This window comes from Podarcis vaucheri, assembly GCF_965113315.1.
Source record: "Podarcis vaucheri genome assembly, chromosome: 6".
Classification (NCBI taxonomy): domain Eukaryota; kingdom Metazoa; phylum Chordata; class Lepidosauria; order Squamata; family Lacertidae; genus Podarcis; species Podarcis vaucheri.
The window spans coordinates 11,014,082-11,027,798 of record NC_138764.1 but is presented as its reverse complement, the minus strand read 5'-3'; the positions used below and the strand labels follow the sequence as shown (position 1 = coordinate 11,027,798).

At 42.0% G+C, this 13,717-nt stretch overlaps 1 protein-coding gene across 1 annotated transcript in view; it reads right to left on the bottom strand.

Annotated features, from left to right (window-relative positions):
• QSOX1 (quiescin sulfhydryl oxidase 1) overlaps positions 1-13,717 on the bottom strand; it is an 84,200-nt gene that overhangs the window by 23,176 nt on the left and 47,307 nt on the right. The window contains exons 7-8 of the mRNA XM_082229068.1: positions 9,677-9,811; positions 7,955-8,084 (exon numbers count right to left, since the gene is read on the bottom strand). Coding sequence (XP_082085194.1) covers positions 7,955-8,084; positions 9,677-9,811 — 265 coding nt within the window. The remainder of the gene's footprint in view (positions 1-7,954; positions 8,085-9,676; positions 9,812-13,717) is intronic.

Below are 13,717 nucleotides of genomic sequence, written 5' to 3'. Positions count from 1 at the left end.
GCTTCCCGTCTATGTGCTTTCGGAGTTTATGGACTTGCACGACCATACCTCGGGAAACAACGCTACTTTAAAGGGCTCCGGAGCCCCCTGGTGGTGAGAAAAAGACTAACTGGCTCCCAATTTCTCCTATGCCCCCCTTTTTCTCTCTCCCTCCACTTTACATTACTGCATATTAATCTCGAACTGCCAAGAGAGACGGACCTATTGGAAAAACAGGACATTGTTATACCTCCGGATACAGCGTACCTTCTCTCTTTTCTCTGTTCATTCTGTTTTCTCTATTCTCTCCTTCTCCTCTTTCCTTTTCTTTTGAAGAGTCTCAGAGATTTTTAGCGACAAGATTAAGACCAGCTGGAACCAAACCTTCTCCCTCGACACCTTTCCCTTCAACTGACTTCTCTTCGTACTAATTTTTGGACTGGCAGGAGAGACTGAGTTACTGGAGAAACAGGTTATTGCGACATATTTGCAAACACTGTTACTCCTAAGGGACCTCCAGGGTCGAGATTAAGACCAACAGGACTATTTGACTCAGAAACCTCCCTCTATTTGCCTCTCCTCTTCTTATTACCCCACTTTTCTTTATACCAATCCCTTCCAGTGTGACCAACGGAGTATTTGGGCTAATCTGAGTGGAGACAGTAAGGATCACTAGAACAACCGTATCCCCAATATTGTAAATATTAATGTGGGGGAAAAATAATTGTGTTTACCAATATCTGTAAAAAGGAAAGCCTGGTTGGGAAGCACAAACGAAGGAAATCTTACGGAGTGGGGCAAATTTAAGAATTTAAGATGTCACACACGGTGAAGAAAGGTACAAATGGGGGGACTCCAGGGGACAGGAAAGGGTCTAAACAAGAGACGGACTCAAAGACAGATATTGTGAAGATGTTAATGGAAATCAAACAGAGTCAAAATAACTTAGAGAATAAATTAGAGCAAGTGGATAACAAAATTGGAATATTAGATAAAAAAATGGACGAAACAGTTAGTGAACTTAAAGGCCAAATAAAAGAAATATCCAGGAGAACACAAAACGTAGAGGAAGGATTAAAGAAGACAAGATTAGAAGTAAAAGATTTTAAAAGGGATAAAGAAAAGGTTAAGATGGAAATGATGGAATTAAATAGAGTACAGGAGGAGATGAAGGATGTGATAGCGATGAATGAGCTGCGACAGAGAGAAGCGAACCTTAGGTTGAGAGCTGTACCGGAGACACAGGGTGAGAATATTAAGGAAAAACTGATAACAGAACTGGCAGAATGGTTGGACATAACAACAGAGGAAATGGCCCAAAATGTGCAAAATGCATTCAGGATGCGGATTAAAACAACAAAAGTAAAGAAATTTACAGGGGACTGCCTGATTACATTTAAGAATAAGGAAATGAGAAACAGGATTTTGCAAAAGAATAGGGAAAAGAGGTTGAATATAGAAGGAAATTATATAATTTTCTTTAAAGATATTCCAATCAGGCTACTTAAACGAAGAGACCCTTATAAATCACTGGCACAGACGTTAAAGAAAAACAAAATAGAATTTAGATGGGAGTTCCCTGAGGGGATATCATTTGTGTATAGAGGTAAAAGACATAGACTATCCAACTTAGAGGAAACTGGAAAATTTTTGAGGAAATATAAGGAGTTGAGATTGGAGGAGAGCGGAACAAGGGGAGCAGAGGGAGGATTGTCAAGAGATTCTAAGACAGAGGAGGTAGAGGAAGGGAGTGGAAGCAGCTCGGGCGAAGAGGAAGAGGGGGAAGAAGAAGAACCAGCGAATTTATAAAAGTAAAGAAAGTTTAGGTACATATCAGTTAATATGGGGTTAAAAATCTGGAATTCGAATGTTAATGGAATGAACGAGAAAAGAAAGAGGAATAAAATTGAGCAATTCTTAAAGAGGAAAAACCTGGACATTATCTGTCTTCAAGAGACTCATGTAGCTAAGAAGCATAAAAAAATATTAATCAATAAAAGACTGGGAAATGTATTTGAATCCTCGGATAAAGAAAAGAAAAGAGGGGTGGTATTGTACGTTAAAAACAAAATTGAGGCCAAACAGATTTTTAAGGATGAAGAGGGGAGGGTGGTAGCGGTTAGACTTAATTGGCAAGGAGAAAATGTGGTTGTGATCGGGGTATATGCACCAAATGGCAACAAGACTGATTTTTTTAGAAACTTAGAAGAGAAAATACTAGAACATATGGATCAAAAGATCATTTTAATGGGAGACATGAATGGTGTGGTCTCGTTAGAGGCAGATAGACTAAGGGAGGGTGTAAGTAAAGAAGGGAAACTACCAAAATCCTTTTTTTCGATGGTTAAAAATTGCAACTTGGTGGATATTTGGCGTTTGAGACACCCACTGGATAAGCAGTTCACCTTTTATTCCGAACCACACCAATCGATGTCACGGATAGATCAGGTTTGGATCTCGAGTGAACTCTGTCCAAGAGTTAAACAAATAGAAATAAGACCAAAAGTAATTTCAGATCATAGTCCGATAGAATTAGAATTGGAGAGTTTTGAGAGAAGAACTTTTAGATGGAGGCTAAGAGAATACCTCCTAGACGACCAAAATATTGTAGAAACTGCACAAAAAAAGCTAAAAGATTACTTTGCAGATAATTGCGACAAAGGGACAAAGATCAATGTGATATGGGACGCAAGCAAGGCAGTAATAAGAGGATACTTTATTCAGCAGAATGCGATCAAAAACAAAAATAGAGAGAAAGGGAAAAAAGAAATCTTAGAACAAATAATGGACAATGAACAAAAATTAATCCAGAAACCCAACTGCCAGAAAATAAAGGAAAATATCAAAATCCTACAAGCGCAATTTGCCACTATAATAAATAGAGAGGTAGAGTGGAACATAAAGAAACTAAGGCAAAAGAACTTTGAATTTTCAAACAAATCAGGTAAATGGCTTGCATGGCAAATTAGAAAAAGGAAAGAACAAGGTGCAATAAACAAAATTATTGTAGAGGGAGAAGAGATAACAGAACCAAAAGGAATTAGGAAAGAGTTTCTGGATTATTATAAAAACCTCTACAAGGACAAAGAGAGAAACAATTTAAGGAAAATAGAGAGGTTCTTGAGAGATAAAAAGGTGCAGAAAATCCCAACAGATAAGAAACAACGATTGAACACTCCAATTGAAATAGAGGAGATAGAGGAAGTCATAAAAGACTTAAAGAGAGGAAAGGCCCCGGGTCCTGATGGTTTCACAGCGGGTTATTATAAAGAGATGAAATCTATCCTGGTGAATCCTCTGAAGGTGACTATGAATAACATTTTGAAAAAAGGAGAAATTCCGGAGACCTGGAAAGAAGCATTTATTACATTTATCCCCAAACAAGACGCAGACTTAACCCAAGTTAAAAATTATAGACCGATTTCTCTTCTAAATACAGATTATAAAATCTTTGCTGGTATCCTTGCGAGAAGATTGAAGTCGCTGTTATCAGAAATTATCCACAAAGATCAGGCTGGCTTTCTTCCTGGCAGGCATATGAGGGACAATACAAGAAATATAATTAATATGTTAGAATATCTGTCTGTCAGGATTGATAAGCAAGCCATAATGATGTTTGTGGATGCAGAGAAAGCATTTGATAATGTGATATGGGACTTCATGTTGAAAAATTTGGAGCATATGGAAGTGGGCAAGGACTTCTTTAATGGGGTAAAAGCAATATATACGGAACAGAAAGCCAAACTGATTGTAAACAATATAGTAACAGAGGAAATAAAGATACAGAGGGGAACAAGACAGGGATGTCCACTTTCCCCGCTACTATTTATAACAGTCTTAGAAGTTCTTCTAAACTCAATCAGGCAAAACAAAAAGATAAAAGGAGTGACAATTGGAGAAAATGTGTATAAGACCAAAGCATTTGCAGACGATTTAGTAATAATCACTGAAGATCCAGTGATTACAATAGAAGAAGTACTAAAGGAAATTGATCAGTTTGGGAAACTGGCAGGTTTCAAACTAAACAAGAGGAAAACGAAAATGATAGTCAAAAATGTGGACCAAAGTGTAATAGACATAATCCAACACCAATACCAGATAGAGGTGGTTAAGAAAGTGAAGTACCTTGGAATCTGGATAACACCCAAGAATATAGACTTGTTTAAGAACAATTACGAGTCGGTATGGAGAGAAATAAGGAAAGATTTGGAAGTGTGGGGAAGATTAAAAATGTCATTCTGGGGAAGGATAAACACGATCAAAATGAATATACTACCGAGGGTACTGTTCCTGTTTCAGACTATTCCCATAATTAAGGGGAGCCGTATTTTCAAAGAATGGCAGAAAGTGCTCTCAAGATACATCTGGCAGGGCAAAAAACCCAGGATTCAATTTAAACTTCTAACAGACATAAAAGAAAGGGGTGGGTTCGCCCTGCCAGACCTGAAGTTGTATTACGAGGCATCATGCCTCTGCTGGTTAAAAGACTGGATAAACTTAGAGAACAGGGAGCTGCTCGATTTAGAGGGCTTCGACAACAGATACGGCTGGCATGCCTACTTAGGACATGAGAAAAGGAAAGTACATAAGGGGTTTGGAAACCATGTCTTCAGAGGTCCAATTATTGAAATATGGGAAGGATACAGAAATTTATTAGAACCTAAGGTCCCACATTGGTTTTCACCTCTTGAAGCGATGAGTGTGAAGAAAATCAATATGAGGAGTAATTGGGCGACATATAGTCAATTATCAGTTAAAGAAGATGGGAAGTGGAAAATAAAGCCCTATGAGCAAGTTAAGGAGCATGTGTATGATTGGCTACATCATCGTCAAGTCAACGAGATGTTCAGGAAAGATACTAAAGAAAGAGGGTATGCGGATAAAGACTCCAAATTTCAGATGGAAATTATAAATAATGATGTAAAAATAATATCTAAAATGTACCGGATGTTGCTGGATTGGAATCTAGGAGATGAAGAAGTGAAATCAGTAATGATCCGCTGGGCTATAGATGTAGGCCATAGTATACAATTTGAGGAATGGGAGAAATTATGGAAAGAGGGTCTAAATTTCACAGCATGCATAACAGTAAAGGAAAATGTTATGAAGATGTTCTACAGGTGGTACATAACACCTGTAAAACTATCAAAAATGTACAAGATATCCAACAAATGCTGGAAGTGTAAAGATAAGGAGGGCTTCTTCTACCACATGTGGTGGGAATGCCGGAAAGTTAAAGAATTTTGGGAAAGAATATATGTTGAGTTAAAGAAAATCCTGAAATATACGTTTAAAAAGAGGCCTGAAATCTTTCTGTTAGGGTTATTAGGGAAGGATATTGAAAAGAAAGATTGTAAATTTGTATACTATGCGGTTACGGCAGCAAGGATAATTCTTGCCCAGAAGTGGAAAAAACAGGAGATGCCAACGATAGAGGAGTGGAGATCAAAGTTACTAGACTACGCAGAGCTAGACAGACTGACAGGAAAGATCAGATACCAAAGAGACCAAAAGTTTATCAAGGACTGGGGAAAGTATGTGGAGTACCTGGAATGTATCAGTGAGGGAAAAACGACGTTAAAGGGATTTAGAGAAGCACTGTGAAAAGATTAAGAGTTATTGTTTTAAGCAAACAGAAGTTAACAAAGAAGACCAATGACAATACAAACTAAGAAATGTGGGACTAGGGGTACTACTACGAAAGATTTACGGACAAGCTGAAGGAAGTCTACAAAGAAATGACAATGTAAAGTTTTAAGTGAAAAATATCTTCAATGTATGTATATTGCGCGCGGGGTGGCTGGATTTTTTCTTTGATATGCTTTTTTCGTTTTTATTCTTTTTTTCTTTTCCTTTTTGGAAAATCAATAAAAATTAATTAAAGAAAAAAGAAAAATAAGAAAATAAATGTCACAGACTGTACCTTCTTGCGCTTTCGATACCAGGGCCTTTCGATACCAGGGTTTAAAAGATTTATTGCAGCAAAAGAAACAAAACCAAAAAGTGCCTTTCAGAAGCCACGTTAACTCTTCTGTGGCTTTGTTATTACGACACTCCTGTCACAACCAGAGCAACCCCCTGTGTGATAATCTCCATGGAAGAGGCTTCGGTGGCAAAGAGGGTAACTGAGAGACTGTAGAGAAGTTTGGGTAACGTGACAAGACTGAAGGCCAGGGAAGAAAATGTATAGCAGAAACTCTACTCTCTAAATGTTGAAGCCCATGGAATACAAGGTCTAGAAGCCTTTTTCTTTTTAAAAAGGAATGGAGCTAAAGTTTTCAAAACTCCAGATTCTGTGCTATAAAACAAAGCTGTTACGATTCTCTCCATGTTTGGAACCACGGAGATGGAACAATCATGACTACAAACAAACAAATGGGATCTGCATCAAAATGTTGCAGTGTATCTTGTTCCCAGTTCAGGCCTCCTGAAGGGGGAGTTTCAGGAAAGGGGACGGGTTAAAGAACTCACAGCTATATGTTGCTCCCCCTAGAATCATAGAATCATAGAGTTGGAAGAGACCACAAGGGCCACTGAGTCCAACCCCCTGCCAAGCAGGAAACACCATCAGAGCACTCCTGACATATGGTTGTCAAGCCTCTGCTTAAAGACCTCCAAAGGAGGAGACTCCACCACACTCCTTGGCAGCAAATGCCACTGTCAAACAGCTCTTACTGTCAGGAAATTCTTCCTAATGTTTAGGTGGAATCTTCTTTCTTGTAGTTTGGATCCATTGCTCCGTGTCCGCTTCTCTGGAGCAGCAGAAAACAACCTTTCTCCCTCCTCTATGTGACATCCTTTTATATATTTGAACATGGCTATCATATCACCCCTTAACCTCCTCTTCTCCAGGCTAAACATGCCCAGCTCCCTTAACCGTTCCTCATAAGGCATCGTTTCCAGGCCTTTGACCATTTTGGTTGCCCTCCTCTGGACACGTTCCAGTTTGTCAGTGTCCTTCTTGAATTGTGGTGCCCAGAACTGGACACAGTACTCCAGGTGAGGTCTGACCAGAGCAGAATACAGTGGCACTATTACTTCCCTTGATCTAGATGCTATGCTCCTATTGATGCAGCCCAGAATTGCATTGGCTTTTTTAGCTGCCGCGTCACACTGTTGGCTCCCTGCTGTGCTGTAACGTGCTAGAAATTTGCCAACCCTAAATCTGAAGATGTTATAGCTGTAAAAATATTGTATAGCAAGCAGTTCTGTGGACAGGCAAGGAATTTCCCTTGCCTTAATCCCACCCTCAAAATATTCCTTACAAATTCTCAGAGGCATGAGGAAATCGCTTCATCTTACCCCCACTTTCCTTTTTCTGTTGTGGTTTTGTTTTCAACACATCCCATGACTCTGATTTCCCTCAACCACAGACTTGATTGGTAAGACTCCCCTAATCTGGCTTAAGACCTTTTTTGCCCCTCTCCCTCGCTTCCCCTCTGTAGGGTCAGCCGCCACCGACATATTATGCAAACTCGCAGGTCAAAGACCACAGCCCCCTCAGAAAGACTTTACAAAATAATAATAACTGAGAAAAAAATAAGAAAATTCCTTCCAGTAGCACCTTAAAGACCAACTAAGTTAGTTCTTGGTATCAGCTTTCGTGTGCATGCACACTTCTTCAAATATCTGAAGAAGTGTGCATGCACACGAAAGCTCATACCAAGAACTAACTTAGTTGGTCTGTAAGGTGCTACTGGAAGGAATTTTCTTATTTTGACTATGGCAGACCAACACGGCTACCTATCTGTAACTAATAACTGAGAAGTTATTGTTTTTGTCTTATGAGAAAAGAGGACATTTGACATGTGACTTTTAAGAATGAAAGAAACCCAGAACAAGATTAGTAGCTCTCACATTCATTTAAAAACAAAGTCACTACCGAGATAACAGGGAGCAAGTTTGTATATATGCAGAAGCTAAGATTCATGAGGAAGGGGGAGGAGAGGCAGGAAAAGAATTCATCAGAGCTCACCTTGACCAATACAGCCACATACTGCTTCATTGCGGAGAGCTGCTCTTTCTCGAGGAAATCGTATCGTGTTGCCTCTCTCCTTAGAGTGTAAAGCACTGCCGATTCCACGTCAGCCATGTACAATTTTCTCCTGTGGCAGAGAGAGAGAGAGAGAGAGAGAGAGAGAGAGAGAGAAAGAAAGAAAGAAAGAAAGAGAGAGAGAGCTGAACATGGCAGCTACATTCGTACCTTGGAAGTTGAACGTAAACCGTTCCAGAAGTCGTTTGACTTCCAAAGCATTCAAAAACCAAAGCACAGCTTCCGATTGGCTGCAGGAAGTTCCTGCAGCCAATCAGAAGCTGTGGAAACCCCGTCGGGTGTTCCAAAAGAACATACAAAAACCGGAACAGTCACTTCCGGGCTTCGATCGTTCGGGAGCCAAAACGTTTGAGAACTAAGCTGTTTGAAAACCAAGGTACATAACTTACACAGGCAGCATCAACCTTAAGGCTATATCCAGCTCCTGTTTCAGCCCGACTGTAGCCACAGAATTTGCAACAATCCACTTTGGAGAAGGGGAAACGGGGACCTTTGCCCAACATCTCCCATTACCTCTTTGGAGTGAGCCTTTAGTAGAGCTGATGGATGACACCAGAGAGTCATCCACAATCTCTGCTGAGGAGGCAGCCCCTGTCCATTTGCTGTAGCAAAAACGAAGAAGGATGCACCTGAACAACTAGGAGCTGTATTGCGGCATGCATTTTTGTGGGACAGGGCTCATCAAAAACCTCCTGCGTTGGTTGGACCTAGAACACAAACACCTGACGTCATCATGAATCTCTTGGTTTTCAGAATGGCGCAAGACTTGCTTGTTGCCTGTGCAGCTTATCTGCATTGGCTCCCAGTATGTTTCTGAGCACAATTCAAAGTGTTGGTGCTGGCCTTTAAAGCCCTCAACGGCCTCGGTCCAGTATACCTGAAGGAGCGTCTCCACCCCCATCGTTCAGCCCGGACACTGAGGTCCAGCGCCGAGGGCCTTCTGGCAGTTCCCTCATTGCGAGAAGTGAGGTTACAGGGAACCAGGCAGAGGGCCTTCTCGGTAGTGGCGCCCGCCCTGTGGAATGCCCTCCCATCAGATGTCAAGGAAATAAGCAGCTAGATTATCTTTAAAAGACATCCCTCTTTAGGGAAGTTTTAAATATTTAATTCTGTATTGTTTTTAACACTCAATTGGGAGCCGCCCAGAGTGGATGGGGAAACTTAGCCAGATGGGCGGGGTAGAAATAAATTATTATTATTATTATTATTATTATTATTATTATTATTATTATTATCATTATCATCATCATCATCATTATTATCCCACCAAGAAACTTTGGCCTGTGCATGAGAATTCCCTCCTGTCCGGAGTGAAGAAAAATGCTCTCTTCTCTTGGCCTGAAGGGTTGGTTTTTCTCTTTTCATTTTAAAGGAATGAATTTGATCATCCTTTCCCAACTTAATTAGCATTTTCTGGAGGGAGTTTTCAAAAATTAGGGGCACCGCAAGGCTACTTCATCTGTTTTGTAGTATTCAGCAGAGCTACAGTGTTGTAAAGGAAGGGCCCTCGGCTAATGAGCTTGTGATGTCGAACCCTGACAGGGCCTTCATAAGCCACGAAGTGATGGAGGTGCTGCAAAAACAGAGCAGTGCTGAGCGAGAAGAAAGAGCAGAAGAACTGGAAGCATCAAAGGTGGCTCTCACCTGTCTATCACCTTCCAGGGCCCAGGTGTAGTAGGTGGTACAGGTGGCAGCACAGTGGGCTTGAAGGTGTCTCCTCTAAAAACCCCAGGCAGTTTCTTCAGGAAGTCTGTGTAAAGTGGTCTCGAGTCAACATGCCTGCGTGGGAAGGAAAGCAGACCTTGAGATACCAACTGAGATCATGGGAACTTTCACCCTTCTACCTGGCATCACACAGCATTTCTGTATCCTTCTGCTGTGCTGAAAAACAATTCCACGAAACAGTGGGTATATCCAGAATGACTGCTCACTACCTCTGTTTGTGGACCACTTCGGTAGCATTGGACATCATAAAACAAAGCTTTACAGCTTGTTTTCACCGGATAAGTATCTGACCTATTGCTTCTTTCAGAGACTTGCATGGGCTACAAAGACTTTCAGAGACTTATAAGACTTATGTTTATTTGGTTCTCACAAGGGATGTGGGTGGCACTGTGGGTTAAACCACAGAGCCTAGGACTTGCTGATCAGAAGGTCGGCGGTTCAAATCCCCGCGACGGGGTGAGCTCCTGTTGCTCGGTCCCTGCTCCTGCCAACCTAGCAGTTCGAAAGCACGTCATGTGCAAGTAGATAGATAGGTGGGAAGGTAAACGGCGTTTCCTGTGCTGCTCTGGTTCGCCAGAAGCGGCTTAGTCATGCTGGCCACATGACCCGGAAGCTGAACACCGGCTCCCTCAGTCAATAAAGCGAGATGAGCGCCGCAACCCCAGAGTCAGCCACGACTGGACCTAATGGTCAGGGGTCCCTTTACCTTTAGTTATTTGGTTTTATGTTTTCAAGAGAATCCACCAAGAGTGCACATTTTGTGACTTTCAGAGATTTATAAGATTTCTGTTCCGTATAGGTTATATAAAGAGTTTATATTGATCTTGCATTGTTGTACTTTGTCATCGTGTTGCCTTGGATATTACTGGTAATTGTTTGCAACACAGGGGTTTAATTGTTTAGTTACTTATTGTCGTGCGTGGGAAGCAGAGCAGACCTTGAGATACCAACTGAGATCCTGGGTACTTTCACCCTTATACCTGGCATCACACAGCCATTCGGGTTTCAGAAAGTCAGCTTAACTTGCACGCAAAGGCGAACCAATCTGGCTGCTCCCCCTTCCATCATTAATCCGTACACATGCACAGCTGCAACTCTTCCACATCACTACCAGAAGTAAATTTCAGATTTGGGGCCAAGGAATCTGGGACAGACTGAGGGAGAAATTTCTGGAGCAACAGTGGGATATCAGCTCCGCCCAAGGCATGATGGGTAACAGCAACAACCGGGGGAAAGATAGACATAACATTTCACAAGGACAGGAAGAAACCATGGACAGAATAATTGCCACACACAAGAAGAACAAGGATATAGTTCTGAGTGCCTCACGTGTAGTTTTATAAATCATTTAATGTGTCAACACAAATAGAAGTTATTAATATTGCAGTTGTTGTATAAGGGATTACTATGAGGACTGGAATATAATTGAAAACAATAAGATTTTGGAACGCAGAAGTAAAGAAAATCATCAAACCATAAATTCTAGCACACTTTGTTTAAATTATATAATTTGGTCTTAATAATTGTATTATAAATTGGTATTGCTACAATGAGGCTATTATTGGATTGTAACTGAAAACTAGTAACCATTATTATTTTAAAAAGAGAGAGAAGGAGAAGGTGCTCTTGCTATGAGCTTGGAACAATAACCATGGTTGTGATAGTGCTGGCTGATCCAGTCTTAATAGTTCTGCACATAGTTCTGACTTTCACCTTCCATGCTGCCTCCCATGTGCCCTTATGTGCTGAAAGCTGTGCATACACCCCTGGCCTTGAATTGTTTGACTCTAGCTCCCATCAGCCCTGGCCAATGGTCAGAGACGATGGGAGCTGTAGCCTAGACTTCTTTCCCACCGTCTTAGGTATTCTGTGTCTCCCTGCCTCTCTCCCTATCACTGACTTCCCTATGGAATAAATCTCACCCTCCCCATAGGATGCAAGAGGGAACCGCATCAGCCAGCCACCCATTTTCAGGCAAGGCGGCACAGAGCAGGAGGCGGCTCTGAATATCCTGATGAGAAAACCCGACTCTGCCCGCAACCCAAAGTGGAACGAAGTGAGCAGGAAAGCTGCCTGCCCGTTCTATTTGAAAGACAACTGTAAACAATTAACATCCTCTTGAAAGACCTGCATTGGCTCCCAGTACGTTTCCGAGCACAATTCAAAGTGTTGGTGCTGACCTTTAAAGCCCTAAATGGCCGCAGTCCTGTATTCCTGAAGAAGCGTCTCCACCCCCATCGTTCTGCCCAGACGCTGAGGTCCAGCGCCGAGGGCCTTCTGGTGGTTCCCTCATTGCGAGAAGCAAAGCTACAAGGAACCAGGCAGAGGGCCTTCTTGGCAGTGGCACCCGCCCTGTGGAACGCCCTCCCATCAGATGTCAAAGAGATAAACAACTACCTGACATTCAGAAGACATCTGAAGGCAGCCCTGTTCAGGAAAGTTTTGAATGTGTGACACTTTAATGTATTTTTAATCTTTGTTGGAAGCCACCCAGAGTGGCTGGGGAAACCCAGCCAGATGGGCGGGGTACAAATAAATTATTATCATCATCATTATTATTATTATTATTATTATTATTATTATTATTATTATTATTATTTTGGTAGGGTTACAATAAGTTTTGTAAGGTTAAATTTATCACTTATTATTATGATTTTTAATGGAATATTTATTTAAGAATAGGATATAGAGGTAATAATAATAATAACAACAACAAAATGCAATATTAGAGTATAAAGAAGAAAACCATGAGCCGAGGAACAGGGAAGTCACAGGCCGAGATGGTCAATCGGTTTTTATGTATTATATATAAGATGGGTGTCATGTTTAATAAATATTCGGAAAATTTAATAAAAAATATTCTAAAAAAAGGAAAGCTGCCCACCCGTGTGGGTGGAGGCGATGGTAGTGGCAACAAAGCCCAGAAGGCAACAGCAGCCAACAAGCAGCCGCTCTGCTTTCTCCGCTGCGTGCCTCCCTGCAAGCAGATGGTCAGGAGACGTCAACATCAGGCAAACAATTTTCTCCTCTACCAGCAAGGAAAACAATGGCTGTCCTGTTGGGTGAAGCTGGCATGGAAGAACAAAGGCAGCCTCCTGCGACATGGCTCATCGCCTCCCGGACTCGCTCTTGCAAATCCCATGTGCACCGGCTAGGAAGCCAGCTACAAGCAGCGTGGAAGAGGCTCCCCCGTCTTTGGCAAGGGGGCGAGCAGAACTGTCTCCGCGCCCCATTCCTGAGGAAGACACGGTGCCTATGTACCCCTTTCCCTGCCGCACTAATGCCTTCGCTGCCAGGTGGACATCAATCAAACTGCACGGAGGTTGGGGGGCTGGGAGGGAGGGAGAGAGAGAGACCATCTGCTTGTTATTTTCATGCCCTATTCAGCAGCAAGAATCCACCAGAGGCTCCAAGCCCAGGTTCTATTGTTCTCCGCCAGCATCTCCAAACCAGCCATTGTGTGGCTCCTAATGAACTTTTCCGCAACAAGAGAAGCAGGCAGAGGAGCAGAGCAGCTGGGTGAGAGGAAGGTCAGGAAACGAGAGCCGATCGCTTGCCAGGCTTGGAACACCGTGCTTGATTATATTCAACGTTTCAAAAAATAAATCAAGTAAAGACTCCTCTTCACAGTCTAGGTGGAGTCTTATAATCTGCAACTCATTAAGGAGAAAAAGACAGAAATCCACAACAGAAAATGAGAGCTCCTTGGCTACAGGTATCAGCTTCCAAGCCCACTGGGACAACAAGCATATTACAATATACTGCCTTATCACAGAGCCTTCCAGTTCAGGTGGGACTATAGCTAAGTGACAAAAGCGTGTATTTTGCATGCAGAAGGCCCTAGGTTCCATCACTGGTATCTCAGCGTAGGGCTGGAAAACCTTGTGAGGTGCTGCCAGCTTCCTCTGCCCAGATAGTCCAGCCTTTCTAAGATCTCAAGCTTGCAGACAAATACTTCAG